Source organism: Atta colombica, unplaced genomic scaffold, assembly GCF_001594045.1.
Source record: "Atta colombica isolate Treedump-2 unplaced genomic scaffold, Acol1.0 scaffold12, whole genome shotgun sequence".
Classification (NCBI taxonomy): Eukaryota; Metazoa; Arthropoda; class Insecta; order Hymenoptera; family Formicidae; genus Atta; species Atta colombica.
The window spans coordinates 4,143,846-4,165,374 of NW_017259206.1; the positions used below are offsets into that span (position 1 = coordinate 4,143,846).

The 21,529-nt window shown below is 34.2% G+C and overlaps 1 protein-coding gene across 1 annotated transcript in view; it reads left to right on the forward strand.

Annotated features, from left to right (window-relative positions):
• Positions 1 to 21,081, forward strand: part of LOC108694505 (glypican-6) — a 178,635-nt gene extending 157,554 nt beyond the window's left edge. Inside the window, exons 2-8 of the mRNA XM_018204062.1 lie at positions 4,062 to 4,232; positions 10,464 to 10,606; positions 15,953 to 16,201; positions 16,658 to 16,829; positions 17,226 to 17,625; positions 18,063 to 18,232; positions 18,328 to 21,081. Of these exons, the coding sequence (XP_018059551.1) occupies positions 4,062 to 4,232; positions 10,464 to 10,606; positions 15,953 to 16,201; positions 16,658 to 16,829; positions 17,226 to 17,625; positions 18,063 to 18,232; positions 18,328 to 18,680 (1,658 nt within the window). The 3' untranslated portion in view covers positions 18,681 to 21,081. The remainder of the gene's footprint in view (positions 1 to 4,061; positions 4,233 to 10,463; positions 10,607 to 15,952; positions 16,202 to 16,657; positions 16,830 to 17,225; positions 17,626 to 18,062; positions 18,233 to 18,327) is intronic.
• The last annotated feature ends 448 nt before the right edge of the window (positions 21,082 to 21,529 follow it).

Below are 21,529 nucleotides of genomic sequence, written 5' to 3' on the forward strand. Positions count from 1 at the left end.
CGAAGAGTTAACGAGAAAAGTAATCCAATTTTGGTCCAGCAATGGGGTAACCGATCGGGACGCGCGGTTGCCTCAGCATATATATATTGCCTATTGCTGCAGTATTTTTGTTGTTCGAGGTAAAAATCTAAGAGTGAAATTTCACTCGAAAAATGTGGACAATTATACCTTAATTTACGTCATTTAATAATTTATTTGACGTCTCCAATATAAGAAGCAAATACAAGAGCTTTATTGAAAAGTAATTTTTTACATCTGTCATTATATAGTTCGCTCGTTAATATTAATTTTTTGTTATAATTAATATACAGCGTTAATAATAGTAACAGGATTTGTTCGCGTTGAAAAATGTTTGAAAACAATGAGAAATTATACATATTTAATCGTTGAAAAGAGAAAAAGTAAAAATTCTAAATGCAAAATAATATATAAACAGATCTATATTTTACTAAATAATCTTTCGGTGGACTTATAATAATTAATTAATTAAATAATGAATTATTTATTTCTAAAATTATTTTTATAATCCTATTATAACCAAAATTGACTATTTAAGATAATCTAGCATATATGTTTTTTTATTCGATTAAAAATATTTTAATTTAATGTTATTAACTTAATACTTTGTTTAATAAAAAATTGAGACAAACATTCCGTCTATACTTCGACATTCTCGTACACGCATGAAAACACATACTCGATGCGTTCCATTTCATAATAGAAGGAACTTAACGAGGAAAAGCAATCTCGCGGGAAGAGACTCCGACAAAGTTAAGCTTCAGTTGCCGTCGCGCCTTACCGGTTTATTCGCGATACCCATGGGAAAATTGCGCACGATGACAAATCTGTGTGCCGCGTGTGTGCAAACGTCGTTCCGGATTTCAAATCTCATCAGGGAGTTTAACTCAATTACGCACGTCTCAAAACGCGATTCCAACGATCCGATCAACTGTACTCGCCGCAATACCACGATACCACGAGACGATGTATCGTTCGAACGACAACTTCGCGATCTAGTGAGGCGCTATTAGGCGCTACTCAATTATTCCGTAAGACTAGAATCCGAATAGATGAGAATAAACAAGAGAATGAACAGCTTGTTTCAGTGAGAGCAAACTGCATAGCGACTACTGGCATTGAAGCACAAATTGCTTATTTGTACTTATTCGCGCTCGTCCATTTGAAATTGCAAACGCGGACTTAAAATTGCACACGGAAAGAACAATTTTGCTGAAGTATCTAAAAATTTAGATACAAATCTGAAAATAATTTTGTTGGACCATCAAAATAATTAGGAATCTCAAACATAATGAACAATGCGGCAAAAAGTTTTGACATTCTAGCAATCAGCTTGAGTGTCCTACTTTATTTTGATTATAAGATCTAACTAAATTTTTAGATTTTTAAAACTAAAAACTCTATAACAGAATGATTTTTATTAACTTTAGTGAGTTAGAATGATGAGACAATATAAATTAGAACGAGATAGCGTATATTAAAAAAAAGCTGGAATATTTTTTTTTTTCACACTCTTGTCAAAATTCCTTGTGGCCAAATAAAAAATCCAAAAAAATCTGTTAAATCTTTAAAAACTGTTTCCTTTCCATGCAGATATTCTTTTTAGATATCATAAGCGAACTCTCTTCATCATTTATTATTATAAATAATCGTATTGAAAGAATTATATGTATAAAAATTAATTATAATTAATCTATAATATTATTATAGTTAATAATATTAAACGTCTAATTTAAAAGATAATAAAATTCTAATTTCACCACAATTTCGAGTTTTTGTTATGTGTGGCGGGCGCGCTTTGGCGGGGTAAGAGGGTTAAAGCGACAACGGGAATCCGGGAATTACTCTGCGAGGCGCGTTGTAAAGGATTACGAACCGTAATTCTGCGGCGCGTACGGAAGTATATGTTTTGAACGCGATTGCGAGAGCGACACCTCCGAATTTACCCTCCGTATTTCCGAGTGCCCTCGAGGAAGCGAGAACGCCCTTCCTTTCATTGGGTGGATCGTTTCATCCCCAAAAATGCGTGCGTTATTCCCGTCGAAACACAGTCGAAGGAGAATCGGATGAGAGAGATGGGGAAAATCCTGCTGAATATTTCCTGTTTTATGCTTAACAATGGCACTTATCTCCGAACGATTTCTATCGCACCTACAACAGCGATTTCCACCCCATCCGCAGAATCTACGATGAATTTTAAAATATTCCGACACGCTCGATTAACGCCTTTCCCGTTGCTTTACCTCGGTAATAAATACGACGATTTATCTCACATCGTCTGTAAACTAAACTGACTGCGTGTTGGCATCGCAAATTTTTGCGGTATCTATACTCTCACGATTACCTAAATTGCAGATCGTTAGAATGTCTAGATTGTTATTAAGAGAATATAATAGAGAATATAATTCTTGAATAATAAATACGTTATTAAAATTCAAAATTTTTTATAATAAATTTTTTATAGTGTTTTAAAATTATTCTTACTAATAATATTATTAAATTATACTATTAAGTTGCCTGTTCAATTTGTTATGTTATTATTCCAGTTTTAATTTAGAATTGTGTTTTAAGACCAAAAATTAAATCGATGCGCAGTTTACAGACGTGGATATAAGTTTCAAAATAATATTAAGCAAGATCTAGTTTAGATCGATTTTCTTGTTTAGTCGTATTAAAAATGTAAGAACTAGTATTTAAATGGTATTTTATAAAAATATCGCATTGCTTTTTGTTAAAAGTAACTTGTTACTGTCACTCGTTATTTATTTTAAAAGTAATGCGTAATCTAAAAAGTAATAATTCGTACTTTTTTAAATGTTTTAAAATAGAATAAATGAGCAAAAAAATAGCAAAAAAATGTAGTATAGGTCGCATTTAATTGTATTGAAGTGGCTGTGCTAGCTTAATAGATGTGATTGAATTCATTATCATTATTAAAAAAAAAATGTAATGATTACCAACAGAAAAAAGATGGTTATCAAAAAAAAGTAATGATAATAATAACAGAATAATATAGACGCATTATTTCCCAATTCTAAATCTATTAAAATTGTTATAAAAATCTACTAAAATTGTTTGCGAAACGAATGAAGTGATTACATTTCGAGTTAACAGTAGCAGCAAATTAGAATTTCTTCCAACAGAAACAGTAATTTCTGTACTTAATTTACGACTTGACACCCATTGACGAATGTGCAGAAGTGCGTTTTCTCTCACGGAAGAGAAAACAATGTTTCCGTCCATCCTCAAGTTCATTCTCCTCCGGATGCTCTACGTACCTACGAACACATAGATACCCTCAGATTCTTAAAACTAAATTGCATTTACCGAAAGTCTCGACGAGCTTCTCGTACCAAGACTTTCCTCTTCTTCAAATACACTCGAGTCGCGGTATTTAACCTGAAAACATTTCGTCTACTGTTGTCTTCCCTTTCGTTTCTAGTTTTCCTATTGAGAAGCCGATTGAAGTTGTGAGAAACGATTGAAGAGTGAGACTTATGTTCTATGAATTTCCCTTTATCGTGTATTTTAGTTATAGACAATTATGAACTTTATTATTTATTTATTAAAAAATTGGATTAATGTTAATAAATCAATCAATATAATTATGACTTTAATATTATAATACTTATAGACATTTAATTACTCTCTCGTACCTATAAAACCGGTCAAATTTTTTTATTAAAAATAGATTACTATCTAAGTATCTATTAAATTTTGCAGACTGAAAAACAAAATCGAAGTTATTAGATATTTATTACAAATATGTTTACAAATTTTTTATTGACGAAATTAAAAATATATAATAGTAACAATTATTCGGATCGTATTATTTTACCAATCTCCACTATAAAAGATACATACTTGATATTCTGCCAAATTCGACAAGATTTTGAGAAGAAGAAAGATGCATACATATATCATTTTTTCCTTATTTTAGATAGCAGAATTTCTAAATCTTATCGAATGTGCCGATTCCCTCGTTATCTCGTCAGGATATTTTTTTATTAATCTATGATTTTTTTTTTCTTTTGTTTATATAGCGAAGGAGCTTAAAGTATGCGGCAGCGTGAGGAGCGGTGGCGAGGTGTGCTGTTCAGCCGACATGGAAGTGAGATTGCAAGCGCGAGCACGCGACAAACACGAAATGGCCACCAAAGAAGCTCTCCACAGAATGCAGCAGGTCCTGCATACGCGAGGAAACAGGTTCCACAGTGAGTAGCGCTTTCCGATTTCTTCGATAAGGGAAACCACTGTGCGTAGCGATGCCCGATAGGAATATCACGAGCTGCGTCTTTCTTTACCTCTTTTTCTGCCTGGATCGAAGAATTGAATGAATGAATGAAGGCGGATAGAGAACAAAGATTTCCTTTGTTGCTTATTATCGTTGGTGTCGAAGAAATTTTAAGGATCCGATTTCATTCCTTTAACTTTATCAAGAAATCAATTTGTTCTAACTTTTCAAAAGAAAAAGTTAGAGTGCCTAAGAGAGACAACCAGAACTCCGCTTATTTTTTCCAATTTTGTAAAAGTGAGGTCAGCTTTATAGAGGCTTATATTTTGGATATAAGATTTATCGTCTTTGATAGAAATCTTTTAGGATAAAATAGGAAATTAAATTTTATAATTTAATATTTACGATTAACAAGTCCCTTGTATCCCCGATACAAATCTTAGTGTAAACCGCTCCTTTGCTTTCCACTTGCTCGCTTAACATTTTGTTCGCTTTACCTCGGCGAAACTTTTTAATCGCCTTATTCAAATCCTTTTAATCCACTTATTCGAAAGTAACGCGCTGTGCTCGTACATTCTAGAATCGGAAGTAAAGCCAATATTTCTTAGTAAGATACTCGAGTTTCCAACAGTTGAAAAAGCGAAACGGACAAGACTACTCTTCGTTTTGCACGTTCGAAGAAGTCTTTTGAAAGATTGTAATGTTTCTTTCATTTTAAGAACAACGTAAGATTGTAAAATAGGATTGAGTATGCAGGAAGGGAGGGATATTCAGAGATCACTGGAGAAACTTCTGCTGAAAAGAACAAGCGCTTTGTATTGTATATATAAAATGTAAATTTATACAGAAATGCGAAGAATTAAGAAGTAGTAACTAAAACGAATTTTACACAAGTAAAAACAAAGTAAAATATCTCTCTCTCTCTCTCTCTCTCTCTCTCTTCACGGTTAAGTGTCTTTTTATCTTTGCCGCTCACTTGCCACCTTCGCAGTTTAATCGACCGGACGTCACTCGGAAGATCATCCTCGGTGAACATCTAGTCAGTGCTCCGGGCCAACTTTTTAACGGATATGCTCGGTACACAATGCTCAATCGAACGCACACATTTGTCCATCTTAAACGTGGGCCTCCGAAGTAGGATGAAGAGAGGGGATGAAACGAGATTTCAGGGATAATGGCAGCCACGGTTCAGCACGAAAGTGGATGTTGACGACCTCTTCCTGCGGTCGCGCTCCTCCAATCCGAGAGCTCGACTTGCGAGGTTTTTTTCTAATTAAAGCGGAACCGCGGGCTGCATCGACGAGAGTTTTACAAGAGTTATATGAGGGGAACACGTGCTCTTGATGCTGATACTGTTTTGTGTGTGTGCTCGAGGTGGCATGCGGGTCATTGTTGAGTGTATCGACTCGGTTGCATCATATATAGAGGAAGAAAATAAGGGTACTTGCAAAATGACATAAAGTTTTTTTTAGGAATTAAAGAGACTTTAAAGGCGCGTTAAATTAAATAAAAGAATTTTTTTTCCTGTAAAGCTTGCCATGACTGTCGTTGAGTTTCATTTATCGTATAACTTGTGTTTTAAAAAACATTATTTATATGTAATTTGTTTACTGACTCATAAATTTTGTTATTTTAATGCTAACAATAAGAAATGTTGAATCAGTTTAATAAAAAATACTCAAATAACACGTTCAGATTAATATTCGAATATATTAAAAATTCAACATAAAATTCTAACAAGAACTTGTGTGTTTCTAACACAAATACAAAATATTTTGTACTATGTAGAAAATGTCTCGAGTTCTCACGTAAGAAAAAAATTCATCCAGAGAAAAGGTTCTTCAATTTAAAGAAATATTCCTTTGCTATGCGATTAAAGAAACAATTTCTTTGATTTAAATATTATTTTTTTAAAACAAATAAAAATTCATTTGCTTTAAAGAAATTATATTCAAATCAAAGAAATTTTTTCTTTAGCCTTATAGCAAAGAAACATGTTTTTAGATCGAAAATACTTTTCTCTGGGTGTTGTCCAATCTCATTGGTCAAATGGTTCAAATACGATTTATTAATTCTTTTTTTTATCTGAGATCTCAAAGCGATTTCTAGCATCGTGGACACAAAGTTTAAGCTACTGAATGGCGAGAAACGAATTTGAAATAAAATTTTATGAGTTTTGCTGTCCACCAGTATGGCTACAATTATACTATGTTAAATGCATTATCCACAAAAATTCATGATATTCTGGCAATTATTTAGCATAATCCTGTATTTCTGAGCACCATTTTGTATTAATTACAGAACGAATTTTCTTGACTGAAATTTATAGTTGGAAATTGCGAAAGCAATTTTGTTGGAAATAGAAAAAAATAATATTTTTGTTACAAAGATATTAGTTACAAGGAAATATTCCGGCTAACGGGAAAAAAAAACGAATAGGAATATCCCATATATTTCACCGAATACATTTGGCAAGGATGAAACTACCGCCGCGCTGCAAATAAAAGCGTCCTTATTGATTTGTTATTCGACGATTTATAGGGAGAATCTGTCATACTTCGCTCACGTAAATTACGCGGGGGATCATCAGGATATCCGCTGTTTCCTCTGTATTCGTATGCTTGTGACGGTATCTACCTTCCCCAAAGTGTTTCCGCATATTCGCATTTACATACACCTTTTAGATATCCGAATCCTGGGGTCGGGATTCGTCTGAAATTTAATTTGCCTGAGTTTGCATGACGTTGGCAAACTACAGACAACTTAATAACGAAATAGTATACAAATAAATATAATATATATTCATATCACGCAATCAGATCATCATTTATCCATTAATTTATTTCTGAACTTTATTTTATTCTTATTGGTATATAAAAATTATTGTATTTGTATCTGCATAGAGTTTGTATTTTTTTTCTTGTTTAAAATTAAATGGAAAAAATGATAAACTCTACAAATTTAGCTAGCTACTAAAATAATTATATAAAAAATATTTTAATAGTCTCAGCTTGATTGTCCTATATAATTATTTTGATGATCCAAATAAAAAATTATTTTCGATCTGCTAAATTTTTAGACACTTCAGCAAAACCGTTCTGTCCGTATTTATTCTATCGACTAAATTATAAAACTATTTGCACAGGTAAGGAATTATGTTTTTAAATTGCGTTTCAATATCAATTTACCGCTGGTTCGCGTCCCCGTTATATCTTTTGTTAATATCCGTCAAACATCTGTAAGTCCGGGGACATCTATCTTTGTGTGCCACAAACAAATGCGATTGCATCTAGAACACCGTCTGCTTCGGTGCAATTAATAGTTGAATGTTGAATGAGAGTACGCCATCGTAATTAGCGTAGGTAGCGTTAACAATTCGTACAATACGCGAATGCCTTCGGAATGCCTGTGTCGAGGACGATAATTATTCGGGTTCTCTTGAAACCGTTTTGAACACTATCCGTTACTGTGAACGCCAGCTGCGTGCCTCGAAGAGCAACTACTTCGAGCAAGAACTTCTTCGGAGACATTATCGCGTATAATAGGAACGCGCGGTCTTTGTACATTTAAATAATCTTGCATAATGATATTTCTTCACTCGTTATTTTACGAAGCGCAATTTTTTTAGCAACAACATTAGGTGTCTTATTTTATAAAGAATGCTAAGAAATGCTCAAGAAATCTTTGGATAAAATGGAAAATGAAAGCGCTGTAAAATATTTGACTGCAAAGTATATTATAATAACTTGGCCACAATTAGCAGATTTAATATCAGTCGTGAAAAACCATATCGTCGATTAAATTAGAAATCTAAATGCATAAATCATGGCTTCTCACAAGACCGTTATTTGTAGAAAATCAATAAATATGACAAATCATATTTGTAAACTCTTGCAATACAAAATATTCTTAGAATGTTTGTTAAAAAAATATATTGTACTACATATAATGTATGTACAACAAGATATTTATGATGTTGAAAAATTGACGTTATAAATATGAAGGCAAAAAATAGATGAAAATTAAAAGAAAATTTTTTTTTACTGTCTTCTTTATTAAAAGATTTTTTTTTTTTTTAATAAAGAGAATATTTTCAAGCAACTTTGTATATATAATAGAAAGATGCGTATTAATCTAAAATTATAAATTGTTTTACAAAATATATCTCTTTTTTTTCTTAAATTTTGATAATTAAAATATTAAGAATATTTCGATATGGGATATATGTATCCTCCTCTACTCAAATAGAAAAATATATCATACAACATATCCTGTAGACGTACATTTTGTATAAATAATGGAGGACTCATGTTTCTAGTAAAGGTTGTACGAACTTCTATCTAGTGAAGTGCCGACTAAAGTGGGTACCAGGTGCCAAAGTTGGACGGTGGCATCTCAAAGGGACTTCGGCCATAAAAGCCGACGTGCAGCGGAAAAGATGAAAGACCGACGAGAAGATGCTGCCTTCGAATAATTTCGTTAACCGGGATCGTTAGACATTGAGGATGTTTCCCAAGTTGGGACATGCCCTAATTTCCGCGCTAATTGCTGACACCACGGTCTCGCGAGTAAGATCAAAGATATCGATCGAAATTATCGTTCTCGCGTAATGGACACTGATTTAGAAAGGCTTTCAGAAATTATGAAGATTTTAAAATGGAACTTCAATTTCAACTGCGTAACTGTTTGTCGGAGAAAATGTAGGTTATATTACAATAATTTATCGACAACATTAATTCAATTTCGCCGAAATATTTCTTTGTAATTAAGTTAATATTTCTGCAGAAAATTTTAAACGATTTCAAATGTGATGATACATTCCCATTTATGATCATAATACTTTAATCTTAAATTCAACGTCGAGATTTAATTTCGTTCGACATTAATTGTAAAATGTTACATTGTCATAATTCATATATAATTATTTTAACTCGTATATTGAAAGGTATAATGTGACATTTATGACCTATTATCTTTATCTGTATTTATTGTATCAGCATGTAATCTGTCATGCTGAAAGTTTATTCCTGCGGCGAATATAAAGCTGTTAAATAATCTAATAATAAAATTGCGCTGGTACTTTGAATGTCATGTCAGCGTATTAATGTTGAAATATGAGGAAACTATCATTGATTCAATTCCAGCCGCAGCTCCCGATGAACAAAGCGCAACGCGACACGATAATGCAACGATAAGCGTTTTTTCATCCCCGATTCGCCGCCTACGGTTCTCGCTCACCGACGAATAACCCCCTTATCGTCACTTCCTCCGGGGGAATGTGATTAAAATTCCTTTTAGCGACGAACCCAGCTCCCTTTTCTGACGCGAGTCAACCGGAGGTGTAAAAAGCACAGACGCCAATCCACAGCGAGAGACGGGACGAATGGAAAAGCAGCCAGAACTGTTGGGTATTTGCCGCAAATTCGTTGGGCTTTTAATTCGCGATACGAACCAGCCTTTCCCGTTCCACGCTGTCGACGACGACTCGCACCTTGAAATCTCGACTAATTTTCCGTTTCGCGCTCGACCGCGATTTTCCGCTGGGAAGGACGTCAAAGCGCCGGGAAACTCGCGTCGCAATAAGCCATCTTGGAATTTCTTTCGTGTTACGTCACTTTATTGATTATAGATACAAGGAACAATAGAAATATGACAATTTTAAGTTATATTTAAATTATATTTATAAAGGAAGCTGATACACGATGATCAAGAATTATTAAAATTTTATTTTATAAATTTAATAATCGGTCAGAAGATTTCCAAGTTCGAATTTTGAGATAATATTTTTCGCATTAAGTGCTTTCAGTGATTTATAATGCTAATAGCATTATTGTCAAATCGATGAGAATTTAACTGTGATATTATTATTCAGCTTCAGTTTATAATGGCGTTTCGAATCTAATCATATAATAAAGCCATATGCAGTTTATACAACTGTAAGGTGCATAGAATTTATGTGTAAAAATATTATTACATTGAAAAAAAGGATAATTAAATCAAATAGTTTTTGTATTAAATAAATATATATTTACATTTAGCAAATATTAGAATTTTCAATATTCAAACAAATATTTATTTCAATGCTAGCAAGCATCAAAATCTCGACTGAATTGATTTCTTTGTTTAATTTATAACATATAGCATTAACTTATTATTATTTATAAACCGCAATACAAATAGAATTATGACTCGCGTTTCTTATCATTTGCAGGTTTTTTCAAAGAATTACTGGATGGCAGCAAGAAAGGTTTTCATGAGATGTTCAAGAAGACCTACGGTATCCTTTACGAACAGAACGCGTACGTCTTCACGGACTTTTTCAAGGAGCTGGAGAATTATTACGCGAAGGGAACGGTGAGTACCTTCTCTCTTTCTCTTTATCCTTCCTTGGAATTTGATTATCTCGACGTTAAAATGGCTCAACTACGATTTATTTCACTCTTTGCTGAGAATTCCATCTATAAGGATCGGATCTCGATCAATTTATGTTAGAACAGCATCTGCGTTGTTCAACCTCTCCTGATACTCGCGAAAGAGAACACTTCTGAAATAGAGTATTTCCAGAAAATTTGGAATTATGGCACCCGTTACGCTGAGCTATTCATTTACCTCTCGTTTGATGTCGCACGAGATGCCTCCGGTGAAAATTGCAATTGCGCGTTAATTTTCCCATCTTCTCTCGGTCCCTCTTCATTCCCCTTTAGGCGCCAAGTGTATTAAGCGCGAATAAGATGGTGAGCTGTGAAGAAAATTTCTGGAGCTGCCAAGCCGTGTCTCGAGATTTAAAGTTCATTATAAGTCGTTTTCTGCGCAATTACGCTCGACGACATCTTCCTCTCAGAATATTATCAAGCGAGATAAAGAAATACGAGATGGACTAAGAGATGTAAAAGGTGTGATATATGTATCCTTCGAAAATATCGCGAGCACACAGGTAGTTGAGCGATTTATTCGAAGAGCAGTAATCTTTTTCTAGTTTGAAACGAGCAACGTGATAAAGGCGATACTGCTATTGGCGATATTGGCGATGCTGCTTCCTGTAATTCGACAGATGTCACGGTATCTAAATCTTCTCTCAAAGGGAAAAATTTATATCTCCTTCCACGCGTTTCCTGACTGGGATATCCCAAGTTATCCCTCTTAATATCGATCCATAGAACATAACAACGTGACACTGTACGTTATATTTCATTTAATTTTTCTTACAGCAATGTCGCGACGAAGATATTATAAAATTATTACCAAGATTATTTGGAAAAGAAGAAAACGTATTTTTTGTATAGTAAAGAGAGATCTAGATGTATTAAAATATCGCTTAATTCTTTGTGGATAGGCGACTTTATTTGGATTTACCTCCTTTAATTTTATAAAAAAAACCTCGTTTGATTTTTATGAAACTTGATTGTGGAGTGGTTTAATAAGATTATTTTATTCGAATCCGAGGTCAAAAATAAAAAATTCTTAATAGAGAATTTAATATGATGAACAAAAATTTTTTTTAATTATATAATTAGCATGAAACTTGATTTTAATTATAATATAAAAAATCAAATTTTCAGTTTTTCCTTATGTGAAATTCATCAGCGCTGCACAAATAGTTCATAGTTGTGATTTCTAAACTCTGATTATGAACTTTATAATACTAAATTTTTCTTCGTTAAAAGTTATTATTATTGGAGATTATTATTGTTTTGAATTTCGATATTTTTAGTCATTCAAATTCAATGATATCAAGAAATTTCTAAAACCAAATTTTACGATAATCAGATTATTCCTCGGATTATTCTTTTGAAATTGTAATTTTAAAATTCTGAGGATAGAATTGAATTCGGTGACTCTGAAAACCTTTAGAAACGAGATTTTCTTTAAATTTCTTTGTTAGAAAATTCTCATTCTCAAAGGAAATTAATTACCACTTTTTTTACTTAAGAATTAAGAAAAGTTTAATGAAGAAAAAGAGCTGAATTTCGAAAAAAGAAGAGAAGACTTTTTTCATAAAAAGGAATGGAATTAAACATTTTGTTATTTTTATGAGTTTATTTTTAAAATAGCCCAAGAAAATTAATACGTTATTATCAACCCCTGAATTCTTCGAGGAACATCATTCCGAGTGATCGGAGGATAATCGTGTGACGTGAGTTGACTTTCAGCTCCTCCCTTTAACGCTTTAAACTTCTATTGGAGTCACGGCGGGAGTAACCCTTTGTCCACGATGTCCGGTCCACACTCCTGAAGCTCAAAAGTTGGGAGAGGATAGAATCGCGTGCGAAGGCGGATTTAATCAATGTGCTTTTGACATCGCCAGCATTGTCCCGGGTAAAGAGACCCGCAACCACCAAAGCGAAAATATCCCGTCACCGGAAGAGTCCCATATGCGTCCTTCGTGTACCTATCTATCGAACGGCTTCTGCAATTACACCGCGACCTATTGAATTTATCCGAGCCATCCCTCTTTAATCACGTGCAGCCGCTTTGGACTGCTTCGGGATGGAATTTAATTTTACTTCGAAACACGATCGCGCTCGGTTATGCTATTTCGCAGAAACGTATTATTAAGCAGACGAACGAAGGAAGAATTCGAGGTAAGCATGAGATGTAATAAAGTCCCGATCTGAAGAAGGCGAAGAAGATACAATCCACTTCCACGGAGTGCGATGTAACAGATAAAAGTAAGACGCGGAAATACAAAGAAATTGCAGAATTCGTATCTGTGGTGCACAGACACGAATAGAAAGAATTGTTTGGAAAATGGAATTTATCCTTCGATATCACACTATAAGTATAGCAACTTGGACATATTCAACCCATTCGATTGTTTACATATATGTAACTTTCATAAAAATGAATATATTGTAAACTTTTTTCTTCAATCGAAACATCAGATATTAACATATTCCGTACATAGAAAGGTGATTTTGCCAAAATACATAAAAATTTAATTAGATATATCTAGATCTGAAAATAATTTTGTTCGATCATCAAAATAATTATGTAGGACGTTTAAACTGGTTGCTAGAATGTCAAAACTTTTTGCTCATCATGCTTGAATTTTCTGTATGATCATTTTGATGATTTAATAAAATTAGATTGTTAGATCTAGGATAACTGTCCCTACTTTTAGCCAATTTATTACTGAAATTTATTACTGCTTATTACTGAATTAATTATTAATTGTAGCTTTAATTTTATCTGCTTGCAATTTATATCGGTTTTTCAACTACTTCTTTTTCTTATAATATTTCTTTTAATCTAAAAAATGTTAATACTTTATAATAGTTTGACAAAAATAAAAAACATATTTTTGTCCCTATTAATGAGTCCTCTAAGCAGCGATCCTATTAATGTGCCCCCAATTGTGTGCCTATCCACATTTGACTCATTTTAATACATATATTGGGTCGTCCGGAAAGTTCATGCCGATTTTGAAAGAAAATTGAAACGCAGAAGATTTAAAGAGATAAGATTTTAATTTCATTTATTAAATTTAAATCTTTTGCGGCATGAACTTTCCGGACGACCCAATTGTTACTGAAATAGATAATAAATTTAAGCTAATTGTTTATGTTAATACATAAATCATTATTTCAATTATATTTATTTCAAAATACACTCATAACATTTTTAGCTTCAATACAGGGCACATTAATAGGAACAAACTTAAAATCTTGCGGTACGTATTACTGAATTCACATAAATTCCTCATATCTTTCGAAAAATAAATATTTAAATATTTAAAATACTTTAATACTCAAAAAATAAAATATTATCTTCGGTATCATATGCATTAATAATTTAACTTAACAATTAGTGTGCTTTTGTATTTCGATAAGTTTCTTAAAGAAAACTAGTACAAATAAATAACAAAAAAAATATTTTTTCTTATTTATTTGTGTGTCTTATTAGTTTTCTTTATGACTAGGACAGGCACAGAAATTGGGACAGTTATCCTAACTAAATTTTAAGATATTTTAACTTAAATAGTTCTTTTTGAATGCCAATTTTAAATGACCTAACCAAGCCGCGTCACCGATTGTCATTTAAAATTGGCATACGAAGTATGCCACTTAAAATTTAGATATTATACTAAATAAAAATTTGATTGAAAATGGATAAATCAGACAATATCAATCAAAATTCAGATTATCTCAATTAGACAATTTAAACAGTAAATTTTCTAATTAAATCTGTTAAAATTCTAATTGATAACCAGAATACTGATTGATTTAATCAAAATCTTCTGGTTTGCTTATTTTCAATCAAACATTTTTCTCAATATAGATACGGCATTTTTGTTGTATATATATATATATATTAAATAACATAATAGTTTAAAAAATTTCAAAAGTTATTATAAAGAAGAAAACTTAATGTAGCAATGTTGCTCACATATCATAATTATGTATTCACATATGATATAAAATCGTAATTTATATTACCATTTTTTACATATATAGTTAAAATTATTATTTTTATATAATCAAACGGTTTGAACGAAAAGTCCCAGCGTGGATCACCATCGGATGACACGGATCGTAAGGAATATATCGAGCTATAACGAGCAAGCAATTATATGTATTTTTATTAATAAAAAAGTTATAGGCGATGAAAAAAGCATTGGAAAAAGAAAGACAGATATGTCATACTCAGAATGACACCGAAGGGTTAAGAAAGAATATCGCGTCGTTCCTTCAAACTCCGAATGGCTATCAAATAGATGCAAACCGAAGGATATTAAGAAAGCAACCGGATTATCGGACTACAGTCCCGTGAGAAATAAAAGAACTGAAATAGACTTCTCGGGATTCCTCGCATTCAATACTTGCGCTGTAGGGTTGCAAATAGCTTCTGGCTGGAAGAGACGTAGGTGACAGATATACGTCGTACAATTCGTCACGTGGTGTCAAAAGGAAGAGAGACGAAGGTGGAAGAGGAGAAGGAAAACGACGATCAAGACGAGACGATGCTTTGTTGATTGTTATTCAAATCGCCTCTCGAATTATTCACCGGCGCCGTTTCAAACCTGTTCCGCATACGACAGAAGGCGAAATGCCCGATCGCATGAATGCATTATCGTTGCAACGCTGCTGTCACTAATTTTATCGCGAATATTAATCTGTCGCATTACACGAATCGCACATCGTTTTCAACGCTTCCAAGATCAAAGTTGTAGAAGGAAAGCAATGTTTAGACTTTTCATCAATTTGTTGCAACAACGTCATAGTAGAGTCAATTAGAATTAATTAGAATTTATATTATGTTTAGGATTTGTTATAACGGAATTAAATAAAGATTAATTAAACTCGCGTATTCATGTAATAAAAACTGCTTTAATTATGTTTAATTGAGAGTACACGTCGTATATTTGTCTGTGTCTGCGTGTCTACGTACAATATTAATCGTACAATACTGATACATTACTACGTACAATACTGATACATGATTTATAATCAAGAATTAATTACTATGTAATTAAATCAACGAATAATACCTGTAAAGCGAACACACAAGTTATTCAATTAATTTTATTTTATTAAAATAACATTTATAAACATTTCGATCCTCGTTTTGAATCTTCTTCAGTATACAAAATATATCTTAACGCTAATAAATTAAATATACACAACTTTATAAACTACTTATAAACTACTCTTACTTTATGTAATTAAATGTAATTAAATGTAATCAATTATTACATTTCAGGTGGACCTTAATGATGCTATGGATAATTTCTTCAACACTCTTTATCAGAAGATGTTCACCGTGCTCAACAGTCAGTATAACTTCGACAATAAGTATCTGGAGTGCGTGGGCGAACACATGAAGGAGATGCGACCGTTCGGGGACGTGCCACAAAAATTGGGCGTGCAAATTAAACGGTCATTCGTAGCCACGAGAGCATTCAGCCAAGCTTTAACTGTCGCTTCGAATGTGTTGAAAAATATGCAATCGGTAAAAAAAAATATATCATCAAAACGTATCCAAATTGATATAACTTGATTCAATACCTGCTGCACTCAATCATGCGATATCTAATCGATTCAAATAGTTGTAATAAAAATTGAAGTTCAGATTTCAATTTAGGAAAAATTTAACTATCCAATTTTTATTCAAATATTTAGATACATTATAGATACATTATATACAAAAAATCTCTTTGTTTATTTTACATTCGTTTGAAGAAGCTAAAATTATCAAATTGTAATTTATAAGATATTTAGAGCTTAGTACAAAAATTTATCTATTTCACTTTAGTTTTCTATTCTTTTTTATTTTATTCCATTTGGATTCTCTTCACTTTGTTCTATCCTATTTCTTCAAATTTCTTCGCATGTTTATGGCTGTTACGCCATCATGCAACCGCAATCGTGCATAGATTCTCTAAAACGAACTCTTTGTTGATTGTAGCTGAGCAAACCGTCGGCGGATTGCGCAGCTGCCTTGACCAGGATGACAGCTTGTCCGGCCTGCAGCGGTATATCGGACAATGTGCTGGCGTGTGGCGATATGTGTGCCAATGTGATGAAGGGTTGCTTGGCGCAATACGCGGCACTCGACACTGACTGGAATCAATTCATTGGTGAGCAATTTCTCCCTCCCTCTCCCCTCCTCCTTTCTCTCGTTCTTGTTCGAGTATTGGCTATTATATTTCAAGAGAATACGGATCACATCGACGCGCACAATCTGTTGTTGAAAGTCTTCGGAAGTTACGCAAGATTTTTTTACAGAAATGATTGCACTTCGCTCGAATTGCCGTAAATACGAACAATGAATCTTTTATCAAAAAAATATTTCGAAAACAAAGGAATAACAATATTAACATTAATATTTAATATTTTTCCGATTTAAAATATTTCTGATATAAAAGTTACGAAAATAGAAGAAATGTTTTTCATAAGCCATATTTTGCACAACAATTTTTTTTCCGCTAAGAACGAGCTTGAGTTTTAATTCGCTTTTCGATTTCCGAATGTAGAGGCTGTGGACAAGATCGCTGATCGATTGCTCGGACCGTTCAATATCGAAGTATTGGTGCGTCCGATCAACTTGAAGATCTCCGAAGCGATCATGAATTTCCAGGAAAGCAGTCAAGACGTGTCGCAACGCGTATTTACGGGTTGCGGCCGGCCGGTACTGGGTAGACGTAAACGAAGGGACAATCGAGAACTAGAAATGGAATCCCTGAACTTTGACCAGGAAACCTCACCGGAGGATGACTCCGCTACAAGCTTGGAGAAGCTAGTGAAAGAAATACGTCAGCGAGTGCGTGATTCCCGACAATTCTGGGTCTATTTACCATACCGGATGTGCAACGATGGTCTGGTTGTGCCACCTAGTAATACGAAAGAATGTTGGAACGGCACACACGTAGACAAGTAAGAGAGTAAAATTTTATTTGCGATCAATTCTATTTGTTGATATTCAATTATGAGAAATTCATTTGCTAACACTGGAAAAAGAGTCTATATTAATTAGAATTCTGGTTGTTAAGGAGAGAAATTGTAAACCAAGTCCCCTTCTGGCAATTATATCGCTGAAATAAATAAATTCTATTTTATTCTGTTGGTTGAAAATGGACTAATCAAAATTTTCTGATTGAATCCATTATAATTCTAGTTAAGATAATTGAATAGAATTCTGATCAGAATATTCTCAGTTCGTCTACTTTTAATCAGAAATTTTTCTCTATATAGATAAATTAATAATTCAATTTTCTACATACATCTTTTGAATGCACAATAACGTTGTCTTTGTACATTATATCGCATAGTAAATCGATACATGATACATATATCTGTTTGTATTGTTTTAGGTATATATATCCGGTGTCGTCCGATGGCGAGTCTCAGACGATGAATCCAGAGGTTCGCAGTATAGGATCAAGACCAACTATCGTGAGAGATCAAGTTTTCGCGCTGACCACTATCACGAATAGATTGAAATTAGCATTTAACGGACAGGACGTTGATTGGATCGATACTGGTGATTATCTGGCGGTTATCAATAATACATAATAATTCTCTCTGATACTAATATTCTTTGTATCACCGATAATAACTACTTCTACGATTTTACAGACGAAACGTGGTATGGCTCCGGTAGTGGTTCGGGCGATGGTGCGTTTACTGATGACGAGGATGGCTTCAACGAAGGCTCTGGTTACGACGGCCCACACGCGGAAGCGGAGCCAGAACCACCGAAGCAGCCGTCACCACCGGTCGTTCATGAAGTTGAGACACCACCGCGAGTAGACATCGAACCGCATCAGGGCACTAGTACGACCAGCACGGGCACGAGCAACAATCAGACTATCTCCGTGAATAGCGGAGAAGACAACAGGCCGAAGATGTCGCTATTCAGGGCGCTGACGACGTATCTGATGCCGATAGTGGTGATGTGGTTCGGCGGTTGCTTTAACGACTTGCTGTGATCGTGTGGATTTTGCGAACATAATGTTGTGTAAATATTACTCGATTGCGAGTCGCGATCCTTATAGCGACGAACAAAGGAAAGAGGATTACTCGATGGACTCGGATCGTTCCGTAAATCTTGCGGATTTTCGCAAAAACGCCTTGAGAAGTTGGCGAAGATATTCTCGTGAACGGCGTCTTGCGGTCCATTCTTTGGATCCCTCCTTGCTTTCAGCACTCGTTAAATCGATTGCGTGCATTAAGTCGATTTAGCAAGTACTGAAGTCACGTTAGTTGATCGACCTAGCGAGTACATGGATATTCGTGGCCATACTCGATCTTGCCATAAATGAGCAAGAGCGGGAGAAATCATACGAGAGATTCGTTATCCGCTGCTATTTGAACGGGAGATTGTAGACACTTGTCGAAACCTCATATTTCATGAGAAACTCTTACAACAGTAGCTTTCGTTCTAGAAACAGAACAGGCACTTGAATTTCGACTATTATTTAGAACTAAGAAAATAGTTCTATGATCGCCGAGCTGAATTTCAATAAATATCTGGGAGCGATTTCACTTTCCTTCTCCTTTTGCTCTCTCGAAATGAAGGTGTATTCTTTCACTGTTCGTGACGTGCGTGGTCATTTCGCAGGGAAATTTCCTTTCGAAGTACATAAGCGTATTTCACGAACTCTTTTAAACTAGTACGAGACTGTTTTTGAAATTTCTTCTATTACCGAGAGAAGTGTCGGGAAGAAATTTTTACGTTGAATAGATATTATGAGTGTAATACTGTTATATAGTACGCTGTTACAGATCATTGCGCCATTTATGAGCACCTTTCCGAATTTTAGATGTACCGTTAACGTTATATCAAACTCTTACTGCCAATTGTCGAGATTCGAGTTTTTACCTAAGTAGATTACTGGTAATAGGATAACAACGTGATTATTTCCAGTCTGGACCGAATCTTTCCGAAATTACGAGATACGCGGTCAAGCTTATTCTACTGCCGGCTGAAAATACGAATTTGAAGAAGTAAATTATCGTGAGCAAATATGCTATTGCGCCAGAAATATAGCTCGTTCCAATCAGATTTAAATCTTTTCGAACTTTCGATACACTCTCTTATAAAAATATTACTGCCAACTCAACGAGGATATCTCTATCTGAAAATTTGTTCGTCCTTTTTATCCGAATATTTAATGTGATATCGCAAAGTTATCCTAGTTCATTTTTTTGCCATGCATTTGATAAGCGGCCAAAGAATCGTCGATCAAACCATCAATGGCGTAATTGCTGCATTGCGTGCACATGTCGATGGTGCATCGTAATTTCGTTATGTGCAAACAATCGAAACAATGCGAAAAGAGAGAGAGAGAGAGAAAAAGAGAGAGATGTTAATTACACACACCCGAAATACGTAAGATGGACCGAATGGAGTATACGAGTGGAAACGGGACTGAATATTTATTAAATGTTTATCATGAGTGGCTCGGGATCTTATGATATGAATTCCGAGCGCGGTAGAAGGCACGAACAATCAGGATCCTTGTTCCCGTGATGTTTCATTCACTGTCGCGGATGGATTTGCAGATAAACCGCAGTCCCGTACGTCATGTTGACTAAAATTGAAGGTTTTAATGTGTAATTAACTGCGCATTAAGCGTTAAATGCATTTTACGCATTATTCTAATGATGTTATATTATTATTTTTTTATAATCGTCAAATGCCGCGAGGGGATCGTATAAAGTACGGGATCGGATGAGTCCATAATTCCGAACAAGGGTTTAACTTGGCTCATGTTATATGCGAGATTTAACGAAAAGTGTTCTTGAGCTTGGTTTCGCTGACAGCGAATACGATCCTTTTGCAACATGTAACGCGATACAATCAAATGGAAATAACAATTAACGAGTAATAATGGCCTGAGTGAGTACCGAAGGGAGTTACGTTATCGCGAAACCGAGCCGTAGCACTGTAATATTAATCTGCGGTAGAAGTAATACCATGGAAGATGAAGAACATTCGTTATGGCGTAAAATGTAAATAAGGATAATGGCGATAAGGATAAGGAGAGTGTGATAAGAATGCAACGTGACGCTTACGCTTTCGGCGTTTAAAATGAAGCATATTGTGTATGAGTCAGACTTTATACGACGAAAGAGGGAAGAGGAAGAAAGACTGTGAAAAGACTATAGGAAGAGTACAGTTATAAGGGAACAAAATCAGTTGGTTCTCCAATTGCGTGGATTCCGCGTTTGTCGAACATTAGTGAGTCATCGAATGAAATAATGGTACAAGTCAGTAATATAACGGATTAATAATTTCGTATTCTTAGTCAGACTAGTTCCAGTTTAATGAAATTCGTATTCTTAGTCAGACTAGTTCCAGTTTAATGAAATTAATGCAACAAATATATCAGGTTCAATTAAATAGCTTACAATTTATTTCGACATAAAATTTGTAACTTGTTTCTTTATGTATGCAGAAAAAGATTTGATAATACAGATGTGTGGATTTCATGTAATATTTTATATTTAAGTACTTTTTAGACAGCCTTTTTTATTCCGCAAAAATATGACTTATATCATTATGCTCAACGGCTTGTTTATCCGCCACTTTGCCGTTCGCGTAGGAATTATTAATTTGGAGGTAATCGAGTGTCGAAGTGATGTGAGAGAATGGCGGTCGGAACGGCGGACTCCTGTGATAAGAATCAAATAGATCGAGCATTATATGACCGCCCTCCGCACATCCGCATTTTTTTTTATGGCTCGCTATTGAAGAGCCTACGCAGGACATTATTAAGAAAAAAAATCTAGTGAAATATTATAATAGAATATCACGGATAAAACTAATTATTTG